The sequence below is a fragment of the Sapajus apella genome, unplaced genomic scaffold, assembly GCF_009761245.1.
Source record: "Sapajus apella isolate SASKATOON/1434 unplaced genomic scaffold, GSC_monkey_1.0 scaffold35, whole genome shotgun sequence".
Lineage (NCBI taxonomy): Eukaryota > Metazoa > Chordata > Mammalia > Primates > Cebidae > Sapajus > Sapajus apella.
In genome coordinates this window covers 18,177,171-18,191,209 of record NW_022436975.1, presented here as the reverse complement: position 1 = coordinate 18,191,209, position 14,039 = coordinate 18,177,171, and the positions used below count along the sequence as shown (strand labels likewise).

Below are 14,039 nucleotides of genomic sequence, written 5' to 3'. Positions count from 1 at the left end.
CCAATCCATGAACATACATCTCCCTGTTTACTTATGCCTTCTTTTATTGCCTTCATCAACATATTTTGAAAATAATTATTTTAATTTTTGTGGATACATTGTAGGTATATATATTTAGGTGATTCACGAGATGTTTTGATACAGGGATGCAATGCATGATAATCACATCATGTAAAATAGGGTATCCATTCCCTCAAGCATTTATCTTTTGTGTTACAGACAATCCAATTATACTTTGGTATTTTTAAATTCGCAATGAAATTATTAGACTATAGTCATCCTGTTATCGAATACTAGGTAGCATTTTGTTTTCGGCATATGGATTGTATATATATTTTGTTAGATTTATAACCACATATTTCATTTTTTGGCTCTACTGTAAATATAATTTTTAAAATTTTAGCTTCCAGTTGTGTATGACAGTATATAAAAACAGTATTCATTTTCATGCGCTCACTTTGTATCCTGTGAAGTTGTTAAACTCAATTATAAGTTCTAGGAGGTTTTTTTAACAGGTTCCTACATATACAATTATGCTGACTGAATAAGGACAGTTTGTTTCTTCTATTCCAGCCTGTGTGCCTTTTCTTTTCCTTGCCTGATTATACTGGTTAGGACTTCCCGTATGATGTTGAATAGGAGTCTTGAGAGTAAACATCCTTGCCTTCTTTCCATTCACAGCATTCAAGATTTTGCCATTAAGTATAATGTTGGCTGTAGTTGGTCTTCTGGAAGGTGTTCTTTATCAGGTTGAGGATGTTTGCTGACTTTTCAGCATAAATGGATGCTGAATTTTATCAAATGCTTATTCTGCATCAAATAACACCATCAGGTAGTTTTTCTTTTAGTCTGCTAGTGTAGTCAATTACTTTATCGGCTTTTCTAATAGTGACCCAGCCAGTATTCCCAGCATGAACCTCCTATTACTTGTGATGTATTATTCTTTTTACATTTTGCGGATTTTGATTCACTAATGTTTTTCTGAGGACCTTTGCATCTATGTTCAGGAAGGATATGAATCTGGAGTCCTGTACTGTTTTTCAGGTCTCACACAACAAGCTGAAAAGTGTTCTCTCCTCTTTTCTCTGAAAGGATGGTGTTGGTGTTGTTTCTTCTCTAAATGTTTGCTAGAATTAAGCAATGAAATCGTTGGGGCTGGAAATTTCTTTTTTCAAGTTTTAAACTAAACTAGAAATTCAATTTCTTTAAAAGGCAGGCTTTTAATAAAAAATTCCCATTAAACATTTTTTGAAAAACCAAACATCATGAGAAAGTTTAATGTCCATTTATTTTAACACTTAAAATTCATTTCAATGTACTAGCTGTTGAGGGTAGTTTTAAAAGAAAGAGACAATATGTCCTACCTTAAAACAATTATGGCACAATACTGGTGAAAAGTCATCTCAAACGGATCTTTACAAATATGTGACTAAGAAAGAAATAGGATGGAACAATGGTTAAGAGCATCCATGGATTTTGGCAAATGGCAAACTTAGATTTTATATTTGGTTCTGCCACACTGTAATCTTGGGCAATTAACTTGTTGAACTTTTTTTCCTTCTCATCTATAAAAAAGAAATAATATCTATATCACTGAGTTGTGTAAGGATTAAGTGACTTAATGCTTGTCAAGAGCTTCATACAAAGTAAATACCTAGTAAGTAGTAGCTATCATTAGTGTGACTTTTCAGGAAAAATTACAACCATGTAGAGAAAAGTAGTATAGTGCTATAGATTGAAAGTAAGTACCTTTCATATGCTACAGAACTGTGAAACCAAACATTCTAAGAAAATTTAAGAGTTTATATTTTCAATTTTATTATTCTGTAAAAGATTAGCATTGGTTTTAAATTCACAGAAAACCATATGGCTCGAGATTTATAATTTTTTTTTTTTTTTTGCAACTACATCCTAACTTTTTGGAATGTTCTCTTTATCAAATACCACCTTATAGTCTCTTATTAAATGAAAATGTGCTTGCTTTTCTTTCCAAATAAAATTTTTTAATGCACCATGCTCTCCCTCTATCTGCCCTGTCCAATGTCTTCATACCTTTCCTGCAGGACAGCAAGTAGAATCGCCCAGTTTTTAAGATACACTATATTCTTTTCTTTTTTTGATACTGAGTTTCGCTCTTGCCACCCAAGCTGGAGTGCAGTGGCGCAATTTCGCCTCACTGCAACCTTTGCCTCCCGGGTTCAAGCAATTCTCCTGCCTCAGCCTACGACGTGGCTGGGATTACAGGCATATGTCAGCATGCCCTGCTAATTTTTTTTTTTTTTTTTTTTTCCAGTAGAGACAGGGTTTCATCATGTTGGCCAGGCTGGTCTGAAACTCCTGAACTCAGGTGATCCACCCGCCTCAGCCTCCCAAAGGGCTGGGATTGCAGGCATGAAACACTATGCCTGGCTAAAGATACACTATATCCATTTATTGTCTTAATAAATGAGGTAAAAACAAGCAGACTGGTGCAAGTGGAATATCAAATTAGCTTACATGAAAAGCAAGAAAGCAGACAATTTACTTTGGAGATGGCCTTTCTTCTATTAGTCATGACATTATTGTGGTCTCAGCAAAACTGATTCTGTTTAATCAATGTTTCTCATCTTTTGCTAAGTTGGCTGCCTTATCTTTTCATGTATGCCTAGTCTTCAAAAACTTAGAGAATTAAACACTACTGGGGACAGTCAGGCATAAAGTGTGAGGTAGGCGATGCTGTAAGACATAGAAGGGAGAGAATAGTGTTACTGCAGGTAGAAGAAAGAACTTTTAGGAGAGGATGGAATTTCAAAGAGACTTTGAAGGTTGGGAAGCCTTTGGGGACAACAAATAAAAGAAAGGTTTCAGTGAGCACTCTGGATAGCTGAAAGACGAACAAAAAGGCACACAGGTGTGAATGAACTTGGTGTTTATGTGAGTAACGTTGCACAGGGATAAAAGGCAGAGAGTGGTTTGGAAAAGGAAATGTGCTGGAACATGAGTGCCCACAAGTGTATATCTGAGGCAGAGGGGCTGGGACGTTTGTCTTTTATAGACAAACTAAACTGTTACAAAGGTGGTGTAATTTAGTTATTTAGAGTATGGGCTCTGGAGCTAGGCTTGCCAAATTGTAACCCTGGCTTTGTAAAGGTGTCTCGTCTTTGTCCCTCCCACCCCTCCACCCCTTTCCCAGGAAGGACAGAAGTTAATCATTGGATACAACTCTGGACCCTTAGGAATCAATAATACATAACAAAGTTTATTACCTAGCTTTCATATTCCGCTAGTTCTCTCATATAGTCACCTTCCCAAATTTGCTATGCTAGAAGCTCAAAGTCCTTTCCTTTATAGAATTTTTCTAAAAATGTATTGTTATTTTGTTAAGCTGCTATGTAAGAAGTTCTAACCACCACCCTTTTGAGTTACTCATCACTATGCCACAAAGAGGTTAATAAATGCTTGCTTTTATTAATTTGTCTTTTGTCCTTCTAATCTGCATGAAGTAACTTAACTAACTTGAACTAACTTAACATGGGTAGAGGGAAAATAATGCTTTTTCCTCCTCTACCAACGTCAGGAGTCAGATTATGGAATGTTTTGAAAACTAACAGAATTCTCGATCTCTTGACCTCGTGATCCGCCCACCTTAGCCTCCCAAGTGCTGGGATTACAGGCATGAGCCACCACACCCGGCCCGGAGCCTCTTCTTTTGGGCAGATAGCGGGGCTGCATTTCAGCCCCACTTGCCCCGTTGTGCAGGGAATGATCTCAACAACCTTGCTTGGTGACCCTGGACCCGACCAAGGCATTGGTCATTGTAATCAATTCCTTAATGTTTTGCCACATTCTTACTTGTCTCCCTGCAATCCATTCTCCACGTAACAGAGGGATTATTTTTAAATCACCAATTTGATTACTTCATCCCCCACTTTTAAAACCTTTCCATGCATTTCTATTGCTGTTAGGATGAAATTGCAACCCCCTAACATGGCCCGCAAGATTCTGAATGATCTTGTTCCTAGCTCCCTCTTCATCCTGACTGGCACCATTCCCCTTGATCCTAACTTTTGGCCACATTGTCTTGTTTTGTTTCCTGAAACTTGCCAAGTTTCCTCCTACCCCAAAAGACTTTGTCTGGAAAGTTACTCATGACTTAGTCTGGCTAATGTCTATTCTTCCTTCAGGTTTCAATTTAAATGCCACTTCTTCAGGGAAGCCATTCCTGAATCTGCAATCCGAAGCAGATTCCCTCACAGCACTCTATTCTTTAATCATACTTAACAGATTTGTAATTGTATATTCACTACTGACTTAATATCTTTTTCCTACTCTATACTGTAAGGTCCAAAAGGGCAGGTATCATGCTTGACTTAGCCTGGTGCCTTTCATTTATCCAAGTTTCTATAAGTGTGCAGTATATAAGTGTTCTCTATATTATCTATTATATTGCCGGCAAAGGCCTTCTCTATGCCAGCAATATAACAGATGACAGAGAAACATGCAACCAATCAGCAAGCAAAGCAAGCAGACAAGATGATTATGAATGCCATGGCACTATCATATCGTAGCTCACTGCAGCCTCGAACACCTGAATTCAAGTGATTCTCCCACCTCAGTCTCCTGAGTAGCTGCAGCTACACGTGCATGCCACTGTGCCTGGCTAATTTTTCTTTATTTTTTATAGAGACAGGGTCTTGCTATGTTGCCCAGTTTTATCTGGAACTCCTGGCCTCAAGCCATTTTCCTGCCTTGGCCTCCCAAAGTGCTGGACTACAGGTGCCAGCTTGTCTTGTTCATCGATGAATCCCAAGGATAAAGCTGACTGCTAAACATAACTGAAGAGTCTGCTTCATTCATGTAAAGTCCAAAATAGGTATTCCTAATGGGGTAGATGGTTCTTCTCCAAGAGTTCCAATTCAGGAACGAAGACTCCTAACTAGTGGTTCTGCCATCTTCAGCATGCGGCCATAGGAGTAAAAAGAGAGGCTGGGCATGGTGGCTTATGCCTGTAATCTCAGCACTTTGGGAGGCTGAGGCAGGAGGACTGCTTGAGGCCAGAAGTTCAACAATAGTAAGTTGCCATCTCTACCAAAAAAAAAAAAAATAAAAAAAATAAGGGAAAAGCATGAAAGATTGCTTGTGGGGGTTTCTTCTTGTTTTTTTAACAATGGGTTAAGGCTGGATGGCTACACCTAACTTCAAAAGAGGCTGGACAATGCAATTCTCTACTCAGAAGAGTAAATGGGTCTGGTGATCAGCTAGTACCTTCAACAGTACCTGGCACAACATTCCATTATGAAGAAACAAAGATCAATTAGAAATGGAGCAACACCTGTGAAAGAAGGGAAGAAAAAAAATGAAATGGAACTTGTTCTAAAAAAGTTTATTAATGTATACCCAGAAATCAGTATTATATCTGATCTAAGAGTATAATGAATCCTTCATTTCCAGGAATCTAGAGATTTTCTCTAAAATAAAATTAGTGAATTTACAGATTTGTTTCTCAGGACAATAAAGTTTAAAAAAATTAATCTATTTTCCACTTTAATTTGTCACCTTCAAGTTTTCCATTTTATTTCCTCTGGGTTTTAGCCTTCCCATATCTGGTCACTTCAATAAGTTCACCAAGTCACTTAAGTTTCTCCTTCCTTAGGTTTGGATGCTTGCGTGAGGGCAAGCTAAGGCAATCTAATAAAACAGAACAGTGACAGATGCATACTAAACATAAGGGAACCTGTGTGGATGGAGCCACAGCAGCTTGGAACTTGGAGATGTGGCCCTAGATCACCATATACATTGTTTGCATATATTTTTATGGTATTCTTTATAATTTTCTGCTCATTAGGTAACTGCAGAAATTAAATACTGCAGAAATTTGAATTCTACATTCAGACTAAAGCAAACACATGGTCACGTGTGTTAATCTGTTTGTACTTAAAGTTTTTCCATTCTAAAACTGGTTTACTTGTCCTGGACTAAATCTTAATACTAAAAGCACAGAAACACAGGGCTCTAAGGGACCTTATTCACAAGCATTCACCTTAACTGAGTCAATTCAGAAGGGACCTAAAATCTATTTTTTATCCGCCGTTAATCGATTTATCCGCCTGAGAGAGAAAAACGTGAAACATTTTGAACTCTTATCAATAGGCTTTAGCTTACTTTTCCCAAAAGAGAATCCTCCCTGAGGTAGTCGGAGAGCGCAGTCCTGGAGGGCAGTTCCGCATACAGGGGAAGGAAATTTTAGAGTCGAGCGCTGCAGGCGGAGACCCAGTGCGGCTGAGAACCGGCGATGCGGGTGTTCCTGTGACCCTTCGAAGGCAAAGGACTGCACTTCCATCAGAAAGTTAGAGAAGCCGGTGCAGAGTAGCCAGGAGTCCTGTTCACCCGGCAGGAGCAGGGGTGCCGAGTAGGGGGATCCTTGGTCCCGCAGGCCGGCCGCAGACAACAGCCCGAAGTGCTGGGCGCGGCGCCACAGGACGCCCGCCACGCCCCACACCGCCCTGCAGGCGAACGCGGGAGGCCCCGCCGGGCCGCCGTAGCGCTGCGGCTCGGGCCGCTCCTCCCGCACCGCCCTCCGCCCCCAGCCTCCCGGCGCCGCGGCAGCTCTGGGCAGGCAGCGCCAGCGCCGCCGCCGCCGCCGCCGCCGCCGCCGCTTCCTCCTCTGCAGCCGTTTGGCCGCTGCGTGACGCGTCGTTTCCTCCCAACATGGCGGCCAGGGCAGGTTGGCGGTGATGGAGGCCAGTCCGCGGCCGCGGCGGGTGCTAATCCCCATAGTAGCCAGGGCAGCTCTGCTCTCGCCTGGCCTCTGAGAGCCGCCACCACCTCGTCCCTCAGTCCCCAGCAGACAGCCTCCGGGCCGGGCTTACCGCCGCCAGGGCCGGAGGGACGAGTGAGAGGGGCGGCCGGGACGCGACCCCCCCAGGAGAAGCGGAGGCCCGACGGGTGCGGCTTCTCCCGGGCGGCGAGGACCTCGACGCCCCGCGCCGGCCCCGCGGCTGGTCCCGATCACCCGCCCCTTCCTGATCCTGCCGCTGCCCTCCACGCCTCCACTCCCCCACCTCCACCCCTCTCCTTTCTCTCTTCTCTTCCTTCCTCTCCTCCTCCTCCACTCCAGCCGCTGGGAGCCGCGGGTCGGACAAGCCGCCGCCTCGTTCTCCGCGTCCATGTATGAGGGGAAGAAGACGAAGAACATGTTTCTGACCCGGGCCCTGGAGAAGATTTTGGCCGACAAGGAAGTGAAGAAGGCGCATCACTCCCAGCTGCGCAAAGCTTGCGAGGTAGCGTTAGGTGAGTGGAGAGGAGGCCCGGGGGATGGGGTGCTGTGTGTGTGTGGGGGGGGGGGATGGTGGAGGGGACGGGACGGGGGCTCCCGCGGGGGTTGGGGTCGCCCGGGGCTTGCCCGAGGCCCGCACCTCTGACCTCGGGGAGCCCTCGCGGAGCCTGGCTGGAGTTGACAGGAACTCAGCTGGATATGGGGCAGAGGTGGGGTAGAGGAGGAAGGGCAGTGAGCTGGGCTCGGGGAACACGGGATACCTGGGTTCGAGGGATGGACTTAAGAGTGAGAGGATTTTGTTGGTGGACCGTGAGGTACAGACTGGATACCACCCTTTGTGATGAAGCAGAAGATGAGCTCTTGTTTATTAGCTTGGAAATTGAGGTGGGGCCGATATGTCAAGATTGGGCGTGGGAAGGGTTCCGTATCATAATTAACAATAACTTTTTCGTTTGGCGAGGTACTTCGGGAAGATAGGCTGCTGAAGTTGTTTCCTTGTTGACAGTCTTGAGAAGGGGTTTGCAAGAGGTACAGTTCATTCTGACATCTCTCCGCCTCCGCCACAGGAAAAACAGAGTAATTTTGTATTTGACTGGGCTGACCTGGAAGAACAAGACCAGTGGTTAAGGGGTGAGGGTGGGAGGTGGCGGCATGAAAGCAGGGAAGCAAAGAACCTTTAGATAAAATGACTTTAGGTGACACAGGAAGGGAGGGTTTGAAATGAGGAAAATGAAAAAGACAATGACACCCACCAGCCACATGTCTGGACAGTGGCGGCTGCCCTCAAGCTTGAATTGTGATTTATACTTCAGATGGAAGAGATCTAGTGTAATGAAGCCCGCAGCAGAGAAAATCCGACAATACTTACGAGGTTAGGCAGATAAGGAATTGTTAAAGGGACAACATTGTTAGATCTATTGCATCCATCAAAGGTGAAACCGTTTGAGAGACCAGAACATTTAACACAAAGATAAATTCCTAATGCTTACACTTTATAGCACTGGAAATACACTGGGTCAAACTGGCAAGAAAAGGAAGCTTGTTAAATAGGATTTGGGGAAAAAAAGCATTCTTGAAAGGGGAGAAATCCATAATAAAGTATGCTGAAGTTAAGGGGTCAAGACAACTTAAAATTAGCTTTTAATTATTAAAATAAATAGAAGGCTACTATTTAATTTGCGGTTATATACTGTATTTTTTTTTCCCCTACATCGTTGGTAATATGGAAAACATCGAAGAAATTTCATCTTAAAAAATTTGAATCTGTATTATAATGGGCTTAAGTTTATTTTTTCGCCTTATTCATGGACCACAAATTTCCATTTTGTTATTTTTGTAGCTAACAAAAGACTGTTCCTGGTGTATGAGAAGACAGTTGTATAATGACAAATACAGAATTCATATCTAGGTCCTGAAAGGAATAATTATTAAATTGGGGTGAGAATGGGGAGAAAGTGATTTTAGGATTTTTTAAAATAATTGTTATATGTAGATTTATAAATTACTTGATGACTAAAGAACTTCAGAGAGATTCAAGTTAAAGTTATAAATTGTTTGTTTTTTGAGACGAGGGCTTGCACTGTCACCCAGGCTGAAGTGCAGTGGCTGCCTCAAACTCCCAGGATCAGGCATTCCTTCTGCCTCAGCCTCCCAAGTAATTAGGAGTGCAGGCACATCACCATACCTGGCTAATTTTTTTTTTTTTTTTTTTGGTAGAGATGGGTTCTCTCTGTATTGCCCAGGCTGGTCTCCAAATCTGGGCTCAAGAGATCCTCCCACCTTGGCCTCCCAAAATGCTGGGTTTACAGGCGTGAGCTATCTCTCCTGGCCTTAAGTTTTTTATAATCCAGATTTTTCATATTACAACATATTTTTAATATGTTAAATTGTAGGTATCAAACTGAAGAAATGGAGTGTGTTATGTGTATGTATGTATTTTCCTTCTCCAAAATAGTAACATAAGTAAGCATATTTTAATGGAAAGCCTACTGGAATGAGAGTCTCAGATCCTAGATTTAAATCCCAGTTCTGTTACATTGTAGTATTAACCAAGTCCCTGGGCCTTGAGTTCTCTGTAAAATTAGGGTATTGAACTTAATGATTGTATGGTCACCTCTTGGCTAATGTGCTGTGAATGTGAATGCACTGTCCTGTTAACTCGTGCATTGAATATTCCTGCCACTCATCAGCAGCATCTTTAGAGGGCCCAAAGCACTCTAAATGGTCCTTGCCATTTCTGGAGGTAGGGATTACTTGATGTGTGTGCCAACTGTACCAGGGTTGTCTATTCCAAATTTTACATTTTTGCCCCCTCTGTATACTCAATAGAAGCTTTCTATGAGGAATGTAACTATCTAGGCAGGGCCTAGGTGCCAGAGCACTTTATTTACTTGCGATGTATAAGGCATTTCCCCCCCACATTTCATAAAGTTACATTTAGCCCCCTGCAAAGCAAAATCTCAGTAATCTCATGGTAGCTAATTCCTGGTGAACTTTGTTTCTTCCCTTGCAGTTTATCTGCATCACCACCCAAACATAAATTGATAGGGTTAACTCATTTTGTCTTTGCAGAAAGTATGTCTTGCAGGAAGATGGTATCCCCGAATATGTATTGTCCTTGAACCATTAGAAGGCTTATCTTCTCCTCTTCAATATTGAGACTGGGGCCAGGCCCACTTTGATCTGAGTAATCTATGTACCCAGAAAGCAGGATGGGAAAGCAAACTGGAAAGGCCTGATTTAGTCATCTCTGGTCTATAGATTGTGAGTGGGTGGGTGTTGGATGGTGGAGATACAAAGATCATTTTGTAGGTGGTGTTGTAACCCTTCTAAATACCCACCTGTCTGTATTCATTCTTCCCCCAAATATTTATTGAGCATACAGTTGAAGGGAGATGGACAGTAAACAGGAAAATACATAGTATGTCAGACTTTTAATCCTTTTTTGTTTGAAAATCATTGTATTGGGATTTGAGTAGATTTCAGAGTATTACCATTCAAAATTAATTCAGCTACCTTTTAATATAATGACCAATTATAAATAGATTTTCTGTAAACTGTACTCATGAAATTGCAGCTTATCATGTATTCTTAAAACTTTTTTTTTGCTGAAAAGTATAACTTTTATGAAACATCATCTAGATGAGGGTAGATTTTACTTTATTAAAACAGAATCCATTCTCAAAGACACTGTATCAAGGAACTTTTATTTTCACAGAATGAAAAATAAACCTTTAAAGGGATGCAGAGTTAATATAGAACTTTTTTTCAAATTATGTCAGACTTTATTTTGAAGTAAAGAATGGTTAATGAGAGAGAGAGAGAGAGAGAGAGACACACACACACACACACACACACACACACACACAACACACACACACACACACACACACACACACACACACACACACACACACACACACACACACACGAGTTACAACTGACGTGAAGCCCACAGGCCCAGGAACAGCTCCAGGTTGCCCTCTTTTGGTACTTGCCCTACTACAGCTATGCAGAGAGAGGGAGTCTAGGCTGCCCTAGCTTAGCCTGATCCATTCCTGCTCTTGAGAATCCTGACTTAAAAATAGTCTGGCCATCTGCTGGCAGATGAGACAACAGCTGAGTTATTTATAGTTTAAAAGAATTTAGGATTGTTGTGGGATTGGGCTTGAAGGTAGCATTGTTTGTCTGCTAGGGAGGGTGAAGTTGGGACATATTCCAGCAAGGCCTCTAAGGTTTAGAAGTTTTTTTTATGTTAGTGTTGTGACTAGTTCAACTTATGCTTTCTGACATAGAATATCTATGAAGATACTCTGCAAATGTTAGGATGAAAGAGTTGAAGGTTGGAAACTGGCACTGATAAAAAATAAGAGTGAAAGAGGTGAAGAGGTGACCAGAAGAAAGTTTTAAAGGGAAGAGAGGCATATACTAGCAGTGGTTAAGGGTAAACCTCCCTTATTCTTCCCAGGAAGAATATGGGAAAATAATGGAGATGAAGTTGTTAGGGAAGTAATTTTTGCATCAGACAGGGTATGAATTTATATTATTCATCATATTATAAAGTGATCCTGCTGACTTAGTTTTTTTTATGTAAGAGTCTATTACCTGTAATTATAGTTTCATCCAGAAATACAGTATTTGAGACTCAAACTTTTCAGAACTTGCTTCCTTCTGCCCCTTTATTTGGGTTGGTGGTGTTATAAAAAGGGATATGTGGGTGGAGGGGAAATTACTTGAATGCTTTGGGCCCTGGTTTTATGCTGCATTTGGTAACGTAATTTTCATCACTTTTCACCATTTATGAAAAAATGATTTATCCCCAAACAATATCCTGCCATCAGTGAACACCTTAATTATAATTTAAATCCATTAACAAATCTTTGTTTAAACCTTCTTTGATATCTAAAGTGAAAGGTATTTTCAATAAGCCAGGCTACCTGAATTTTTGAGATGGGTAGAAGAAAAAAGAGTATAATTAGTAACATAACTGAAAGATTGATCCTATTTGCATTTGTTCTTTTCTTTCACATTTCAGATTTGTTTTTAGGACACTTGCTCCAGAATAGTGTTGAATAAAATAAATGTTGTAGAGTACAAGTTCTTAGAGAGGCTCTTTGTAGAAAGTAAGTTTGGGTTGAAAAAATAAGTTTGGATCACAGTGTATATTTCCGTCTTGGAAATTGATAATGCACGTGAATGTAGTTAAGATTCTGAAAAGTCCTCTAAGAAAGACACCCGCTCAATTTTGTTTAATGAAGTTTTTCCTGAATTTATGTGATCCTTTTTCATTGGGTATTAACTCAGTTAACTCCCCTAGGACACATTGTTCTTTGTAACTTACTTTCGGACACTGGGGAAGGAAAGGCAGGTACAGTAACCCTAACTATTGGCGAGATGATCTTCCAGAAGAGGTTTGAGGAAACCAGTACATAAACCTGTGTTTCCCTAAACACAGGTCTGGGGAAAGCAGTAGATGTGTTGATAGTGTGGGAAGGAGAAGAAAGTCTGAAATAAGGAGCAGTTGAAGTGATCGCGATCAGAGGACTGTTTGCTGTCTTTCTTTCCAACCCTATCTAGGGGCAGGTAACTCATTTGTGTCTCCTGGTAAGGTTTAACTTACAGAGAAAATTGTGAATGGAAAATAATTTGGGGAAATATTTGTGATAATATTCCTCACATAATGGAAGAAGGATATTTGAAAAGGAAAAATATACGTGAGTAAATTATTGTTGCCATTCCAAACTCGATATATATTTCAATCAGATATTTGTTGAACTCATATGTGCTAGATTCGACTTCAGTGGTGGATATACAACAATGAACTAAATATGCTGTCATAGAACATACATTCTAGTGGGGTGAGGGTGATAGTAACAAACTTATCTTCAGATTGTTATCTGAAGAAATAGTTCAGAAGGTTAAAGGGAAAAAGGTGGGAGTGCTACTTTAGAGTTGTCAGGAAAGTCCTATCTGTGAGATGACATTTGAGCAGAGAAGTGACACAAGTGAAGGAGCTAGTCTTTCAGATGCTTGGATGAAATAGAAACAGAGGAAACAGCCAGATGGATGTGTGCTCGGTTTGTCTGAGGATGCTAGGAGGCATGTGTGGCTGGGAGAGAGAGACAGGGAAAGGTAGGAGGGGAGGGCAGATTTGGGATTTTAGTGTCAGCGTGTTTATATTTTTAAAGGTTCACTGTGGCCAGTGACTGTGGGGACTTACACTAGGTTGGTGGTAGTGAAAAGGGTGATAATTGTGCGCATTTGGAATTATATTTTGGAGTTCACAGGATTTGCTGATGTGTTGGTTGACAGAGGGGCTGGCATCCAGTCTCGTAGCCAGAGCTTCAGGGTCGAGAAAGATGACATTCACCTCAATGGAGGACACTAGGATAGAAAAAGCCTTTGGGAAATATGTTTTTATATAGTAAAAATTTTCATCTTGCCTTTTATATGTATTTAGAATGTTTTAATGATAGAATTTTCTGATGATATAATAGGATATTTTCTACTGAGAAAATAATTTCAGTTTTGTCTTGCTAGGTTTTTTGCTGGGAGGTTTTTTACTAAAGAAATGAGCCTTTCACTTGTCTGGTTCTTTTCCTGTAATAGGAACTTTGTGGATGTAATTAGTGAAGGATCTTGGGGTAAAATTGAGATCCTCAATTTAGGGCCTTTAGGTGAGCCCTAAATCCAATGACTGGTGTCCTTGTTAGGAAGAGGAAGGGACACAGTCACATACAAAGGAAAAAGGCTGTGTGAAAATGGAGACAGAGATCAGAGTTACTGCTGTCACAAGCTGTGGAATGCCAGAAGCTGCCAGAAGTAGGAAGAGGCAAGGAGGTATTCTTCCCTGGAACTTTTGGGTGTAGCATAGCTCTGCTGTGACCTTGATTTTAGATTTTGGGCCACCAGAACTATCAGAGGAAATTTCTGTTGGTTTAAGCCACCAAATTTATGGTAATTTGTTAAGGCGGCCTTAGGAAATGAGTGCAAGTTCCCTTTTATCCTAACTTTTCAGACCCATTTTGATTTCTTTTTCCACTTGCAGAGTCTACTATACATATGTTTACAGAGTCAAATGCTGTCTTTGGCTCATCTCTGACTGTTTCGTGAATCTCCAAAGCAGTTATTCTGAGGCTTTAGTGTGTTACAAGTAGAGGCTCTTGAAAAGCTTCTTTAAAGAAAAGGTCTGGTCTCAAGTATTTAAAAAGTTTTGTGTTCTGCTTTTGATATTTTGTTTTGCTTAGACTTAGACTTGATATAACTAAATTTGTTTATATAACCT

General features: G+C 41.1%; 2 protein-coding genes across 4 annotated transcripts in view; one reads left to right on the top strand and one right to left on the bottom strand.

Moving 5' to 3' along the window:
* Positions 1–3,702: 3,702 nt before the first annotated feature.
* LOC116563593 lies at positions 3,703–6,803 on the bottom strand. Of its 2 annotated transcripts, none has more exons than XM_032296285.1 (2): positions 6,142–6,803; positions 3,703–5,667 (listed from the first exon to the last, which is right to left on the bottom strand). In XM_032296285.1, exons 1-2 carry the CDS (start codon positions 6,752–6,754, stop codon positions 5,609–5,611), a joined length of 672 nt encoding a protein of 223 aa, XP_032152176.1. In that variant the 5' UTR covers positions 6,755–6,803; the 3' UTR covers positions 3,703–5,608. The 2 variants fall into 2 exon arrangements, with proteins under 2 accessions (XP_032152176.1, XP_032152175.1); XM_032296284.1 differs by having other exon boundaries at positions 3,703–5,311.
* Positions 6,675–14,039, top strand: part of ARFGEF1 (ADP ribosylation factor guanine nucleotide exchange factor 1) — a 151,507-nt gene continuing 144,142 nt past the window's right edge. The window contains exon 1 of one of the 2 annotated variants that reach the window (XM_032296263.1): positions 6,675–7,269. In XM_032296263.1, coding sequence (XP_032152154.1) covers positions 7,146–7,269 — 124 coding nt within the window. In that variant the 5' untranslated portion in view covers positions 6,675–7,145. The remainder of the gene's footprint in view (positions 7,270–14,039) is intronic. The other variant, XM_032296264.1, reaches the window with a different exon arrangement.